The 16,269-nt window shown below is 45.7% G+C and overlaps 1 protein-coding gene across 1 annotated transcript in view; it reads right to left on the bottom strand.

The window, feature by feature from the left end:
* Nucleotides 1-1,011: 1,011 nt before the first annotated feature.
* Nucleotides 1,012-16,269, bottom strand: part of tesk1b (testis associated actin remodelling kinase 1b) — a 37,100-nt gene continuing 21,842 nt past the window's right edge. The window contains exons 5-11 of the mRNA XM_088632532.1: nucleotides 14,579-14,725; nucleotides 13,695-13,777; nucleotides 7,087-7,177; nucleotides 5,864-5,947; nucleotides 4,613-4,699; nucleotides 4,308-4,416; nucleotides 1,012-4,103 (exon numbers count right to left, since the gene is read on the bottom strand). Of these exons, the coding sequence (XP_088488658.1) occupies nucleotides 2,887-4,103; nucleotides 4,308-4,416; nucleotides 4,613-4,699; nucleotides 5,864-5,947; nucleotides 7,087-7,177; nucleotides 13,695-13,777; nucleotides 14,579-14,725 (1,818 nt within the window). The 3' untranslated portion in view covers nucleotides 1,012-2,886. The remainder of the gene's footprint in view (nucleotides 4,104-4,307; nucleotides 4,417-4,612; nucleotides 4,700-5,863; nucleotides 5,948-7,086; nucleotides 7,178-13,694; nucleotides 13,778-14,578; nucleotides 14,726-16,269) is intronic.

Genomic DNA, 16,269 nt, shown 5'->3' with positions numbered 1-16,269 from the left:
GAAACCATTAATCTAATGGGGCAGACGTAAGCAGTGGTGTTCTGCAGGTATCTGTTTTGGGTCCATTACTTTATACTTTACCTTTTACTTTTTTCTCTCATAAAGATTCAGACCCGAGTGTTATATGTAGATGTTTCTCTGCCCTCATTAAGACAAAGGGGTGAAGCAACAAAAAAGCTAACAAAATACTTGGGCATTGAGAAAAATGTGTGAAATTTAAATCAATGGCCATTATGCTTAAGATTTTTAAGACCTCACAATAGTGTGTAGTTTCAGTCACCTACATAAAAAAAAAGACTTCAATGTTGAAACTTTACACTTTTATGGATGAAAGAAGTTAAATGTTAAAAATCCTTTTCTGACAAAACTGACTGGAATGGATAGAAAGTAAATTAACCAAAAACATTGCTTAGTGTAAGGAACACCCTTTAATGGCCATACCTCTGCTAATTTGATTGATCTCTCTCATTTTCTCATTCCAGAAAGTGTTACGATTTCTTGTCCATAACCTTAACCCTCCATTTACTACAAATCCAAATTCTACATCTTGATGAACCCTTGGCCAGTCTTACTCATATTTTAATTAGATAGCTGCATGGTGCCAGAGCAAAGATCAGAAGACGAATAGAGCAGCAGAAGAAAAATTCTGCACTGTGATTCTCTTGACCCATCGTGTTGCAGTTTAGTTTGCGTTTGCTCATCGATCGAGAGTACAGCTGTCCTTGGAAGGAGAGGCCGTTTTCCCACACTCGGTAACATACCTTACTATTCATTATGAGACAGCTTCACAGGTAACTCACACTAAGAACACTCGTCACTGGTCTTCCAAAAGACACCACCGCTCAAGGTTCAAGTGACCCATCATCACTAAAACCCTAACACCTACAGTACAACACACTATTGCTGGAGAGCGAGCCGAGACTCTGAACAACGCCAGGCTGAGATTACAGAGTAAAGGATCACACCTACTAAAAACTACAGTCATTTACCAAGAAAACATTCAACACAAGATTTCCTCTTCATATTTTTATTGGTTCATTTAAGTTAATATTCATCTGAACTCATTAAAGCTGTTCTTTGCCATAAGTGCTAGACATCAGGGTTAGGGATGGTCCTGGAGGTTGGCCGGTGTGTCTCTCAGTCTCATTGTCTCTGGGTCAGAGTCTGGAAACACTACCCATCATACTGAGTTTACACTTGCTATTTCCCCAGCGAGAAAACTGCACCTTACAGTTGCAGAGTATCTCACGCAGCTTTCACAAAACTAATACAAGTCTTTATGTGGAGATTAAATAGTTCTATGCAATGAAACATGCTGCACATTTGAGTACGGAGGGAGCTGCGCTGTGATCACAGCTCTATGACTGCTGACACAGAGACACTGCAGACAGTGGACAGACAGGACCACCAGCTCACCTCCAGGCTCCTGCTCAAACCAGAGAAATAAATACATCAAACTTGGGGACAAAGAGTAGGCATTCAGGGTTTCAAGCAGTCTTTAACATTTTACTGTACAGCAGTCAGGATGTAGAATATAAATTCTAGTAACAAAAAATATACATTTTTCATTGCATTATTTTCTTATCTATTTTTTCTACAATAAATAGAAAAGATCCCCCATTTCACTTGCAATGTGTTCGATACTGTGGGCAGAGCATGGTCAGAGCCACGATTGGGTCAGGGAGACCGTGGGCGGAGCTGTGCAGAGTCATGATTGGGACATTAAGACCGTGGGCGGAGCTGTGCAGAGCTACGATTGGGTCACAGAGACTGCAGGTGGGCGGAGCTGTGCAGAGCCAGGAGTAGGTTACTCCCAAACTGTGACCAGATTTGTATAGTACTGGATCTGAGACTACAGGCAGAGCTATGCAATGCCATGAATGGTCATTCCCAGTCCCTGGGCAAATTGTGTTTGGTGCTCGGTCAGCAAGACTGTGGGCAGAGCTACAGTATGCAGTGCCAGGACTGGGTCACCGATGCATAGCATAGAGCCAGCTGGTTAACCTAAATGGACTGTGTGGCATGAAAAAGAGTGCAATCTGTACTATAAAGTGGGAGTAATAAGTTTTTCATGCCACACTGACCACTTTTCTGTCGTACACCAATAAATTGCAGTTTCAATAGTTCATCTTCTAGTAAATTATTTCAGTGGCCAGAAACCAGCACTTTGTATCTAAAGAACGAGGAGTGAATAGTGCAGTATGACAACAAAGCCCTGGAAGGCATACAAGTGGACCCTGGCACTGTGGAGTACATGCTTTATGTCTCAGTTTCCTTTCCATTTTCCATTCCTCTATGCCTGCATTCGATATTTCTCCAAGCAATGCTTGGCTCCTGCTCCTACCCCCTCCTGCAGTACTGTCTCCAGCCTGTCAAGTGCCCTTCTGGACATTGAGGAGTAGATCTGAATAGCACTGCACTAATGGTTTACTCTATAAACAAAACCAATGCCAGAGTGACCCTGGACTTTGGTTTCACATTAATGATACCAGACAGACAAGTCTGTCTCTCCTGAGCTGGGGTCTCCACACTCAAGGCTCACCTGTCAGGGGTTCGTCAAGGAGCAAAGCTACTCAGAGGGACACGTGGGAGTGAACGGGCTGAATCCTCCACTTAGAGACAGTGCTGGACCCTGGAGTTAACAATTTTCTCTCAGGCTCTACGAAAATCCCTCCCTCTCATCTCCTCTCTCACTCCTGCTATAACTCTGGAGGAAATTCTGCCTGTTAACTGAATATGCTGCACAGGTACAGTCACCCAGAGTCCAGGAGCCGGTTTACATTTCACCACCCCAGAGAAAATATGAACAAGAGACCAATATTTATACCAAGAACAACAGCAGTTTGGACCTCCAGAGCACCTCCTGAAGCACCAAGTGGTGCCTCTCTACGTCTGCGCCTCTGGCAGGGGCAGGCTGGGTTCGGCGCTGTGTCCGGGGGTATGTTGAGAGGGTCCCAAGGTCTTGGCGTTTCGACACAGTAGCCCTCGTGCTGCCTCTCCGTTCAAGTTCTTGTAGGGGGGGGGATTCCTCCGGGAGGGGCGCAGACAGGCGGAGGGGAAGCTGAACCCTGCCAGACAGCAGCCCGGACAGGAAATGACCTCATCTTGCTCCAGGGTGGCTGTGCTGGACCCGTGCAGTGGATAGGCTGGGCCTCCAGGGTGGCCATGGTAGCCATTGCCCCCCCAGCCCAATGGCCGGCTGACCACAACAGTGGTGTTGTTGTTGTCAAGGGGAGGGAGGGGGGGCAGCGAGGGCGGGCCGTTGAAGACCGGCGACTCCCAGCCGTTGGCCAGGATGGAGGATGATGGGGAGGGAGGAGTGAGCCAGGTCTGGCCTGCAGGGGTCCCCTCCAGGAAGACAGAGCCCTCCAGGGTGTCCGGGCTGCTTGAACAGTCCATGGGCTCCCCCAAGCAGAGGGTCTCCAGCTCACCCTCCCCCAGCATTTCCAAGGACACCAGCTCCAGATCCACAGGGGTCCCAGAATCCTCTGCCGTTTCGCCGCTGCTACCCAGATCCTGTGCTATTTGCCCTCTCCCCCCCATGTCCTGAGGCCTCACAGCAGGCTGCCTCCTGATGGGCTCATCCCAGTGTCCTGGCCCAAGCATCTGCCCAACACCCTCTGGGATTTCCTGCCCTTTGCCCTCTCTGTCCTGGAAGGTACTGACAATCATCACCCCCCTGCTTTGCTGTCCCGGGGTACCCTGCTTCTCAGTGGGGGCCACAACAGGGCGCAGAGGACGGGGTAGCTCAGGGGTACAGGGAAGTGAGCGACAGCGGCGGGGGGTTCCTCTGGAGTCCTGCCAGAGATCAGGGGGCGTGGGGGAGGACCCAGTGAAGGGATCAGGGGGCGGAGGCAGGGCAAAGGTCAGAGAGATGACCGACTTGCTGGGCGTGTCGAACAGCTTGATCTTGCCGCCGTTCAGATCGTGGCGCTGCGAGAAGGGGTTGACCCGGGCAGGCGTGCCTGAGAGCAGGGGAGGAGAGTTGGGGGGCAGCATGTCTGACTGGCTGCGGGACAGCCCCCTGTCATGTGGCAGGCATACAGAGCGCCGCCGAGCCGGGCTGGAGCCAGGGGCCACCAGGGGCCTCACCGGGCTGCCATCTGTGAGAAAAAGGAGAGAGGCAGGGAATATGTTCACTCCCAGCTGACTACCAATACCATAGACTACAGGTCATTGTAACTTGGCAGACTGGACTGGACTGTAACTAAGGGGCAAACACAGCAGTACTTTAAAATCACTTATTTTTGTACTAAGCTGTGTATCAGTATCAGCAAGCACAGCACCACTTAACCAGACTGGCCCACCTCCTGCTGCAGGCTCCTTGCTCTCCTCCTTCAGAATTTGCTTCTCTCGCTCTCTCCTCTCTAGCTCCACCACGATGTCGGAGAAGGAGGGACGCTGGTCTGCACTCATCTGAGAGAGGGAGCGAGACAGGGAGGACAGTATGGAGAGAAAAGACACAGATCAACAGGAATACATCGGGGAGGAGAGACAGGAGGACCAGGTGCACAGCATTGTGATAACATTCCAATTTCAGTGAGAGGCGCGGGGATGTCCGTGTGTAACACGGGGCCAGCGAGAGAGGCGTGGAGGAGTCGATCACCCTTACATTACAGCAGTTCACAGCCAGCTGCAGGAAGCAGGGAGGACAGTCACCGACCATGTGCTGGAAAGACTCTACATCCAGACCGAAGTCCTGAGAGAGAGTGAGGGAGACAGAGTAAAGGAATATAAGAGCATTACTTCAGTGCCCAAGGAGACCCTGACAATGTAAACACTATCTGTTACTCTGTCTTTACTCAGTGAGCTCAATTTTAAATTATGGTCCTATCTTAACAAGGGACGGTGGGGGAATTTGTGAGTACATGCAGTCTATGGCCTACCAGGCCAAGCCTTTACTCATAGTCTTACCTTCCTCTATCACTTCCCTATTATCCTTTCCTGTGCTAGAAACACATCTCTAGAATAGATCACCAGTATACACAGCAGTGTACAGTACAGCTACAGCTTCCCAGCTCATTCCATTGACATGGCCTCAGTGCCACCGAGTCACCAGCAGGTGGAGCTGCTCCCACAGCCACTCACGGTGCTGTGCTGACAGGTGAGTCTACAACTACCTCATCTGAGAAGTCAAGGAATCACTTATTGTTTGATCCCACAGCATAAAAAAAAACTCACTTGTGCGGTGGGATGGAACAAAATGGGCAAAAGTTTTTCTGGAGATAATTTCAACTCATCTTTGTGACACTGGGCATTTAATTTTTACATTTTTCTTTCAACTCTTTAAGCCAAGCACAGTTCCATGTAGTTTATGTTTGCCCTCAGCCTGCTATCCAATGCGACCATAGGTAACGAACTGACCCAGACTACGCAAATGTGTGTAAGAGTTTCGCAAAACACACAAGTCCTGAGAGTATGGAGCACGGATACCTGTGCAGCCAACATTTCTACCTGTGGGCTGAAATGCATTTAATGCCAAGGATTTGAGTGAGTCAGGGCGTCGATATTTCACAACCCCTGGGAAGGGATTGAGACAGACACCCTGAAGGAACTTAACTGCTTTTCTAATCCATGCCAAACCACAGTCAACATCATTTGATATTTGTCTATTAACATTGCACAAACACAAGTGCGGATGCTGATATTCTGCCGAGTTGCGAAGCGTAGCCCCGCCTGCTCCTGAAACTGGATGGGTCCTGGACTCTCAGTTCTCCAGCCAAGGCCGAAAGATGGGAAGCTGGAATGTAGCCAGTCCTGGTGCTTGTACTAGGTAATTCAACTCTCCTATTAGAAGTCTTTCCTTTCCAGGTTGTATCTCCCCTCCATGTATCCCCCCATCCTGTGCTCCATCAAGCTATACCTCAGCACGTGGGAGGAAGTCCGGATCGGCTTGAATCCGGGCGATGATCTCACATAGGATGATCCCGTAGGCAAAGACATCCGCCTGGAGGTACACAGAGCACAGTCACCAGTCTGGACACTGATGCGGGTTCCCCTGCTCTGCTGCATGCCGAGCTCACGGCCTCACCTGGCCCAGGTGTCTCCCACCTGCCTGCGCTGCACAGGAGCTGCAGGCCTCTAGACTCGCAGGAATAACCAGCATCATCCCTCCCAAGCTTATTAAGGCTTCTCAGAATTGCCCTTGACCAGGCTTTCTTCATCAGTTATTCATTTATATTTGGTAAGCATTTAAGATGCATATAATTAAACAATTTAGAGTTTCTGGTTGGGCAAGGACATAATTCCTGCCTACGCTCCCAAGAATGAAGAGTTTACACTAGTGCTGGGCGATAATTCGATAACGTTAATTATCGCGATATAATTTTCCGCTATATATTTTTAACAAAAGTTCGATAAATGTTTGATATATATGTTTATGCTTTGCGCAAAATACTGCGCGAGTGCGCGTGCGCGTGCGTGTCGCAGACTGGGCAGCTAACGTGGTGTTGTTCACCCACACGGTGGTGGCTGACAGGACTGTAGTTATAGTGGAGAAATGAGCGACACTGAAGCAAATGTAGTGCTGCCAACGACCAGCTCAAAGGAAAGTGACATCGTCGACAGAAAAGGTCATTCAACTTCGGTAATTTGGAGATATTTTGGCTTTTTATGATCAGACATAAAACAGAGCACTTTAAACATTGCAGTCTGTCTTAGCCATCTTCTATGTGTGTTTTATCACACTGCAGTATTTAATTTTTCTATTAAGATATTTATTTTGTAAATTTTACTCATGCATATTTTGACATAAAAAAGACTTGAATACTCTCTACCTCAGATTTGTTTAATGATTCTGCTGTTTGGCAAGTGTTTGTTGTGTTATTAAAATAAAGAGTTGTTTAATTTACCAATTAACTGTCTGGTTTCTTCAACTTTCACTCAGGAGAAAAAATCTGCCTTTAAACTTGAAAGAAATAATGATTTGACATTTATCGTGATAATTATCTATATCGACTGATATGAAAAAAAGAGCAGCTTCTGCCCAGAGCTGTGCTTTTAAAAAACATTTGGCCATTTCTGCCTGGTTTCTCACCAGCCAAAACAAAAAGCCTCAGCATCTCTTAGACTCATCTGCTCTTATACCTTCTCATTGTACAGCTCTCCTCTCAGCACTTCTGGAGCCATCCAGTAGGGGGAGCCCACTACGGCCAGAGGCTGCTTCTCCACACCCTCACTGCAAGAGAGAAGACAACAGGACTCAGCGCCTCCGTCCTGTACCCTCACCACAACTCTATTTGTCCACAGTGTTGCTCCCCGTGGTAGCAGAACACAATCTCGCAGGTTATGGAAATCCCCCCCAAAAATGCAGGAAAAATACTAAACATTGTAAAAATAATCATCACTGTAATCATCCACCTCTAGCATCAACGTGAAAGTATTTCAAAGTGAGGTGCAAAAGAAGTGAACCATGAAGAGCTAAAACACTGCAAGTTCCTTCAAGAAGCAGCTGAATGAAATCGGCCACCAGCACCCAGACAGTCTGAAGAGAGGAGCCCAATGAATGAATGAACACGTTTATTACTCAGCTTTACCCGGCTTACCTGTTTGTAGACATCTAATACTTTGGTCTACAAAACAAACATTCAGTTATGATTCAGTTTATTTCTGAATGTCGACTTAACTATCTTGCATATCATACAGTAAGCTATAACCGCTACTAGACTATCGGAACATCAGGGTGCTGCTTTTCAGAGGTAAACAACACTTGCAGAGAAAGAGCATGGGGCTTTCTAAGCCACCAGGAAACTGCACTAGCACCTACTGCTGGCACTGAGGACCTGGCTCAAGGTCTACAACACTAGTGCAGCAAGGTGTGGGGCCCAGGGACATACCCCTGCCACAGTAGGCCAGCTCGGGGCATGAGCGAGCCCAGGGAGATGTCACGCTCACGCAAGAGGGCAAGGTGTTAGTTCAGATGTGTACCAGTGCAGGCCCCTCTCTCCACATAGATGCTGCTTGGCAGGATCATTGTGATATCAGCTGCCACTCTGTGAGTGACAGACATGCCTGAGTGAGACCAGAAACTAGCCTGTTTCCAGGAGATCAGGCCTTTGGGAAATTTGGTAGATCATCAGGGCACACAGCCAAGTCTGTCAGGTTACCAACAACAGAATACAAAAAACAGATTGATATCTTCATCATTCCCTGGAAAATGAAACAAATTAGAATTTTGTGACGCACCGAAACACTGGTTTATGGAATGAAAACTGGCCACATTCCTCTGTCTGCGGTATACCATAACACACACACACACACACACACACACACACACACACACACACACACACACACACACACACACACACACACACACACACACACACACACACACACACACACACACACACACACACACACAGTCAGAATGGCCTTTACTGGCATGAAGTTACACAGGGAAATCAAAGCTTGTTGCACAAAACAGAGCAGTAATAACAGTACCATAAAACCCAATATGTTATAGTGCAATACCGTGACGCTGGTTATATGGAAACAACTGAAACTCATTCCCCCCACACCGAAATACACACAATCCTTCATTCACACCCTCCCCCATTGAAAAAACACATACACAAACCTTAACTGAGGCATAACCCCCTACTGATACACAAAAACTGTAATAAGACAACAAAAGCATTTAAATAAGTGTATATACATTGTTTAACCGCACACTAACATATTTGTGAGACCTGGAACACACTGAAAAGTTAAGAATACACAAACACTCCAAATCACAAATGCACAAAAAATGAAAGGCTGTGTGTGACACTCGAGGGAGTCCTCTGTAAAGACAGCGAGGGAAAGAGTTCGAATTCTGGGAGGCTGTAATTTACCAAAGCAGACAGGGGTCTTCGGATGCACTACAGTTGTACTACAGCTGCATTACAGGCGGAAAAGCCCACCACCCCAAGATGTGTAGCATTTCTCAAAAAACATGTATTAACAGAGCAGCAATTCCTACAACAGGTAAACCAGGGAGGGAGTGTTTACCACAAACAGCCAGCTTACAAGAACTGATCAAACTGTCTAAGCATATTTGTAGCAGCTTTCAAACCTACAGATCTCTAAGATTTTTTTTTACAAGGACAATGAGATATTCGGGACCGGTTCTAACAGCTTCTCTGCACTCCAAGAATGACTTCTCATTGTATGATCAAGGCATACAATGACATTCTGCAACAATAACAGTACACTCAACATGTAATGCCTGCAGGTAATAGATAGGAAAATAGTTTGTCCACAGCAGGCAAGTTTTTTTTATGTTAATCCGATTGCAACCCTTAAAAAAAACTTTAACATTGCCCAAGCAGGAAAGTAAATTTTGGAGATTAAATGGAACAGAAAGGCTGTGCTCTACACATGCCTTGTGCAACACAATTCTGTTTGTAAAATTAAAGAACATACCTGAATGGCAGAGTACAGACACGCAACTGACATTTAATTGTGTTAAAGCCTTTAGCGAAGTTGCTGAAAAACTGTTGGCTCATTTTCAACACGGATCAATTAAAGAAAACATGTTTTGTTTTGTCAAGCTCACAGATTTCTCAAATCAGTCAAGATATTTGACCCAAAACAAGGGAGCAGTATGAATGAAGATCACTTACCATTAGACTACTCCAGACGTTGGGGATGAATAGAAATCCAGATTAACAAACACGGCAGAAGGAATGTGTTTGAGGATTTTACAAATGAAGCTCAAAAATAATTTTCTAGCTTAACATGAAGCTAAACAATATTTGTCTGTTGATTCCAATTCTGTAGATGCCAAGAGAAGTATTGCTTTGTACAGGCAAGTTTTCACGTAGCAACCTTAATCCATGATGGAACGGGCCAACCAACTGTCACTGATTAGATTTAACAGCAAAATACATCACCTGGACTCTTTCACCAAGCTGTGACATTTACATGCTCTTTGGAAATGCCTATTAGTTTTTGTTTTATACAGCTCGAAACAGCACGCTGTAGCTTGTTATGACACCTTTCTCATTTCAATAATTTTAATATATCTCTTCAGAGCAAAACTGTTCTGTTGACATGTTGTACATATGCCCAACTATCAGCTAAATCCATCGATGCATTATCTGTGACTAGTGGATAAACACATGATTAAGTGTCAACAGCCATAGATCCTTGTGCATATAAACTGCAGTAGTTAAATGACTGAGATGATTTAGCTGCACAATGGAATGATTGTTTAATAAGTGGTTCGAGAAGAGGACAGATAGTCCTCTTGGTGGCCGATGATTGAGATACAGCCTCCTCTATCACCAGAACCTTGCGTTTTTTCACCTCTTCACATTTATAAATGCAACTTTCGAGGCATGTTCAGAAAGCATAATGACACCCGACAAGAAGATTTCATACAAGCTTCAACATCCTGCTGGCTCATTCTGGCCTTTTCCAGGGCAGGATAAGGCGCTGGGGATAATTTATCCTGATGTTGCCACATGTATAAATGCACAGACCAGAAAAGAGCACTTATGCAATTACTTTTACTCAAATAAATATGAAAAGGTTACCAAGATTGAGATGTTATATTTGTCAGTGGACCACTTTTTGCCGAAGTCACATTCCCAGAGAACTCTGGCGTCGCTGACTTCATACCGCGGCCAGAGTCGTAGATTTATACCTGCCCTGGCCAATAGTGTGAAATACAAGCATTTTTGACAAGAAACAGAACACTTAAATTTTGCCATTAGCATTTAAACACACAGCAGATGAGGACACTACATTCATGATATGAAGACAGTTTAAGGCTCACAGTAATCTACAACATGTGGTTTCGTCTACTTTCTTCAAACATTCTTTGGAAACAGTGAGTGAAACTCAATTTCCCCACTATTGTCTCTCTTTTGTAACAGGTAAATTTCACTTTGTAAAATGTTCTTTATTTCTCTAGCAGTCTACAGCATACTTCCCATGAAGAATTTAAGTTACAGAGTTTGACCTGTGTTTGACCATTTTGAAACATGATTCTTGTATCAGTTTCTGTGTATTTCTGATACATTAATACCCTACCACATCCTCCGTCTCACTCATCTTTTTGGTACACACATAATAATGCTACTGTATATTCCATCCATTTTCTAACTGCTTTATAAAGTACAGGGCTGCTGGGGATGCCAGAGTCTAACCCAACAAGCAAAGGGCAAAAGGCAAGATACACCCTTGACAGGATGCCTGTCCATCAAAGGACACATACAAACACTCATCCCAGCCAATTAACGTACCAGTATGTTTTTGGACTGTAGGAGGAAACTCATATGAAAATGTGGAGAACATACAAACTCCACACATAACCACTGCTCCAACATGCCACCCTAATGCTCTATTCATGAAACTCAATTCATCCTACTTCAGATGCCGTAACATCTAGAGAGGTCACAGGGCTGTAGAACTGATGTACACCCCCACAGCTCTACCAAGCAGACACATTGCTTATCCCTGCTCCTGCAATACACAAGCCTGTCCTGACTCACTCTCCAAGGGCTGTTCTTCATCTCATACAGTGAGAGGCACTAAAAATATAGCGAGTGCCTATCTGTTATGTTTTTAATGCTGTTTTTTAAATATCCACAGGGGGGGTGACAACAGTTTTACTGTTTTGGCCTTCGATATAAATGTTGAAAGAAGGCCATATAGCATACGACCAAGTACTGGAGGGGAGCAGAGTCACACAGAAGAGTACTTGTATAGCTATATCTGCATGCGCATGGCCCGATGCAGATGTTCAGATGGAGACCCGATACCACGGGATGTGGAAAAACTAAACTACTCAAAAGATTTGGAGATAAGCTCCAAATTATCTGGCAGGTCTCTGTAAAGTAACAGAGCTCCTGATGAGCCTGTCGCCAGGCTCCGAGTCTCCTTTCTGTGGGAGATGGCTCGGAGACAGAGTCACCGCGCAAAGGTCATACGCTGTCGCTGACACCTGCCATCCATCACATCCACCAGCCCAGGCACACTGACCGATTTACACAGCAGTAAAAGAGGAAAAAGAGCACACTGGGCAGCTGAGACAAACGCTGTCGGCGTGATAGAGGGAGAGAGAGGAAGAGAGACAGAGAGAGAAGGGTGATGGTGGTGGTGGGGTAAGATCCTGTTTCTGTGCATTTATTTCCGTTATCAAACCACAACTACTGTTGGTGATAAAGAGAGCGAGAGTGAGGAGGGCTCATCAGAGAGACTGAGCTGCATGGAAAAGCCAGCTCCGGCCCAAGAATACCCTTTCTGGGAAACGCGGATGAAAACAGCACTGAGCAGACAAAGTGTGCATGCAGTGTGGAATAGTTTCTCCATATTTGGATATGTATCCAAACACTCAGCTGGCCCTCCCCAGACTGTGCCCCACCCCCCCACCCCACACACCCCCAACTTCCCCCTGATCAACACTGCGTCCAGCAGAAACGTTACACATCAAACCTGCACCCAGCCTGCGACCTGAACAGACTCGCTCCCCTCCTCACAGAAGAGGAGTGCAAGGGTATACACACCGAAAGACAAGAACCGAGTAGCACTGAGCTGCAGCGCCAAGAGGAATTACAGATCAATCAGCCTGTTCCGGACACGTTAGAAACATTTAACTCTAAGATTCTAAGACGGAACCCATTGGGTCTCAGAAAGGCTGAATGACTAAGGAACTTGCTAGCTGTTTCCAAACACAGGCAAGGCCAGCAGTGCAGTGTGTGATGTGACAGACGCAGAAAGTAACAGGCACATGGAGTGGGAGCTGGCGAACTGGCAGAGCACAAAAACGAGCAAAGCACAGACACACATACTGATTCTTGCAAACATCCTAGCAGGCTTTACTTAAAGGAGTCCAAAATCAGTGTGGCAAGGAGCTTACCCTGGAACTAATTCTTTTGATAGAATTTGTATGCCACAGAAAACACTTACAGAACACAAAGCCAACAAGAGAAATCAGATGGAGAATTAGTGACAATGTCGTTTGACCAAGTCAGTTGCAAATTATGTAAAGGAACAATAGGTTTATTCCATGCTGAAAAAAAGAAGAAAGAAAACACAACGTTTCAGCCGTGGAGCCTTCTTCAGGTGTGAGAGGTAGAGAGGTGCAAGAGGTGTTCACAGCGTAGCATGCTGACACAGCTACACACCTGAATGTAAATTATGTACCTGACTACAATACAAGGGAAAGCAAAGGCTTCCCAAAAATCCTGCAAACACCTCCACCAATCCAGGAGCCAAGTCAAGACCTCGCCCTGGGCTTCTTCTCATCAATGCTCTCTGTCCCAGCTGAACAGCGGCCACCCTGTTTCCCGCCGCCACACAGCACTTCGAAGCCCAGACCTCTCCCTGAAACAGCGCCATCTGCTGGCAGGCTCTCAAAGAGCTCAGCCACCAGCCTTGGAGGGAAGACAAAGACAACACCTGGACCACTGGCATCTTGGCAAAGAAGCGTAAATGGCACCATATCCTGCATGGAGGCAACACTTTATGCAGTATTGGTCGATGACAAACCACCAGAATGGATAAAGTGCTCACAAGTCTGCAGACAGCCTGGAGAGAGGAGAATGTATGGGATGCAGAGAGAGAGGCATTAGCCATCAGAGCTACATGAAAATCCAAGAGGTCAGTAGTGTAGCAGTATTCCACAGTCAAGAGACGCAAACCCAACAAAACTTGTAATTTGAACGCTGATTTGCTGTTGCTATTTAGGATGGGAGGAGACTGACCTGTAGTCAGGGATTTTCTCTGCCAACCCGAAGTCTCCCACCACAGCAGTGAAGAGCCCATTCTCACAGCGCACTAGACAGTTCTGCAGGGACAGAGAGAGAAGGAGGAGTGAGACATGGCAGAGAGAGAAAAAAGAGGAGGACAAAGAGAGAGGAGAAGACTGGAGACAAAATGAAGAGGCTCCTGAGATCTTCACATCTAGTTCATTAGAGGAGTTCCAATGTGGGTGAATGAAGGAGTATCTCTGTGGACAGAGCAGATATACAGTACAACACGGCTGGCAAACACCAGCCTTCACCTGCATTGGGCTTCATTGAGAATGGGTAGTTTCCAAAGCCTCATATTTCAGTAAAAGTGGACACAATTTTTATGTGCACGAGTGAAACAAAAGAATGGCAGTGAAGGTGTACCCATCAAACATTAGACATTTTCTTCGGATACTGTATGTCATTGTCCTCACCTAGACTTGTGCATGTCTGCAGAAGAATAGTCTGAAGTGCTTATATACACAGAGGGAGGTTCCTCTCTGTCTGTATATACACTGCAAAAAAAGTGTTTATACACTGTATATGAAGCTGATACCCTGGTTTCCTTCAAGAAACAGCTGGATGAGATCCCTGGACTACTTAAGCACTAACAAACAGGCTAGGTGGCCTGAATGGCCTCCTCTTTACTGTAACCTTTCCTGTGTTCATAGCTGTGTGGAGTACGTACAGTACAGTATATACAAAGTGACCAGATGCATTATTGATACATGTCTTTATACAGAGTGCATGACGTGTCTGTGAGGTACTGTATGTATAGACAGTGTGGCTTGGCAGTGAATATTTTCTCTACACTGTATAATGTGCACAGTGCGTCATGAAGTGCCTGTAGGCTGTACCTTGGAGGTGAGGTCCCTGTGGAAGATGCCCTTGCTGTGCAGGTACTGCAGTCCCCGCGCGATGTCTAGAGATAGCCCCATCCTCACCGCCCATGACAGGTACACATCGCTGTCCAGCAGCTGCTCCAGGTTCCCACCATTAATGTACTGCAACAACATGAGTGGCAGGAACAATAACCTTACAGTGATACACTGCAGTGAACAATGAAGGCTCAGCAAAAGGGAGACCGCTGGGGCACGACTCTGTCCCTCAATCTGACCCCCAAGGGCTGGTCTCACTCTTCTTAGACCACCTGAGCACCTCTGTGGGTAATTAACTGTTCACTGCCCCAGGCAATATGACCCTGACTGCAAAAGAACAGGGCTACAGCACAGCAGGAGCCACTGTAACCCAGAGGAGCCCTGGTTTCACAAAAATCCACAACAAATCACACTAGTACAGAGTCACACACAACAAAGATGCTAATAAAGTGCAATAAACACCATTTAATTCAGTAAAATCTTAAAAGGGGGTATCCTCAATTAATGCTTGAAAAGCTTTAGAAACTGCTAATCATTAATCAACCAAGTAAAGCTTGAAAAAAACTTTTACTTCATTAATACAACAGGATGAACTGCTTTTTCTGCACTTGTCCCTTTAATCCAAAAAACCACCACCAGTGCCTGGAACAACCAGCAATCTCTTGACTGTTCTCAGCAATTCCACTTGTACAGTTTTCTGGAGAACAGAGCTGAAAACCAACCACAATCACTCATCTGCAGAAACACAAACCGTTAACTTGAAAAACACTGGCAGGAACAGAGTGACAGACACTGTCATGTTCTCTCTCAACTTTTAACTGGAATAGTGAAGAGTGGGTTTATGTAACTCTCTTCTGAGGGCCCCGAGAGATAAGAATAAACCACGATTATCAGAGCAGGAACACCACGTCTCTCTTGTTTGTGATGCAATAATCCGAGCAGGAACAGTATGTTTCCCACTGAAGTAACACTAGAGACCTGGTAGAGACCTGGTATTAGTAAGACACCAGGGTAGGGTTGCAGTGAAACACTGCCACAGTGACACACTTAGCGACAAGGAGACAGTGACAGTGCCTAGGCCAATCAGTCACACAGTGTCCGGGTCAAAGGTGACAAAAGATGCTCTTTGCTTTGCTGAATGAAAAATGATACACCTGCCTACTGAATCTTTCATGAGGCAGCAGAGCCTCCGGCTGTTCTGAGAGACCAGCTGCCTGAGCTACTCAGAACTGAACACTGCAGCAGAGCCCTGAGTCAGGACAGAGCTATTGTCCCCTTCAGTCTCATTTCAAATCCAATCAGGTTACATTCTTGGAAAGCTACAGAAGAATACAGGTCAGTTAACATAAAAAGCATGAACTGCACCTTCTAAAACATTTACTATTACTATTATGGATTTACTGAAAGGCTCAAGAGTATCACCACACAGTGTTTTATTTTACATAGCTGGGGATGTTATTACAGCAATCCGAGTGAAGCACCTTGCTCAAGGGCATGACAGCAGTGTTCCACCCAGAACTCCCATTTAGATCCCACAGCCTCCCAGTTACAAGTCCACCAGTCTGGTGCTACACTAAGTACCAGTGCCAATCTATGTGTAACAACTGGCAAAGGTTCTGAAATTCTCTTTTTAAATAAATGATATAGTGCTGAAAACATTTTAATGTCTA

The sequence above is a fragment of the Lepisosteus platostomus genome, chromosome 1, assembly GCF_059453375.1.
Source record: "Lepisosteus platostomus isolate fLepPlt1 chromosome 1, fLepPlt1.hap1, whole genome shotgun sequence".
Lineage (NCBI taxonomy): Eukaryota > Metazoa > Chordata > Actinopteri > Semionotiformes > Lepisosteidae > Lepisosteus > Lepisosteus platostomus.
This window is presented reverse-complemented; position numbering and strand designations above follow the sequence as displayed.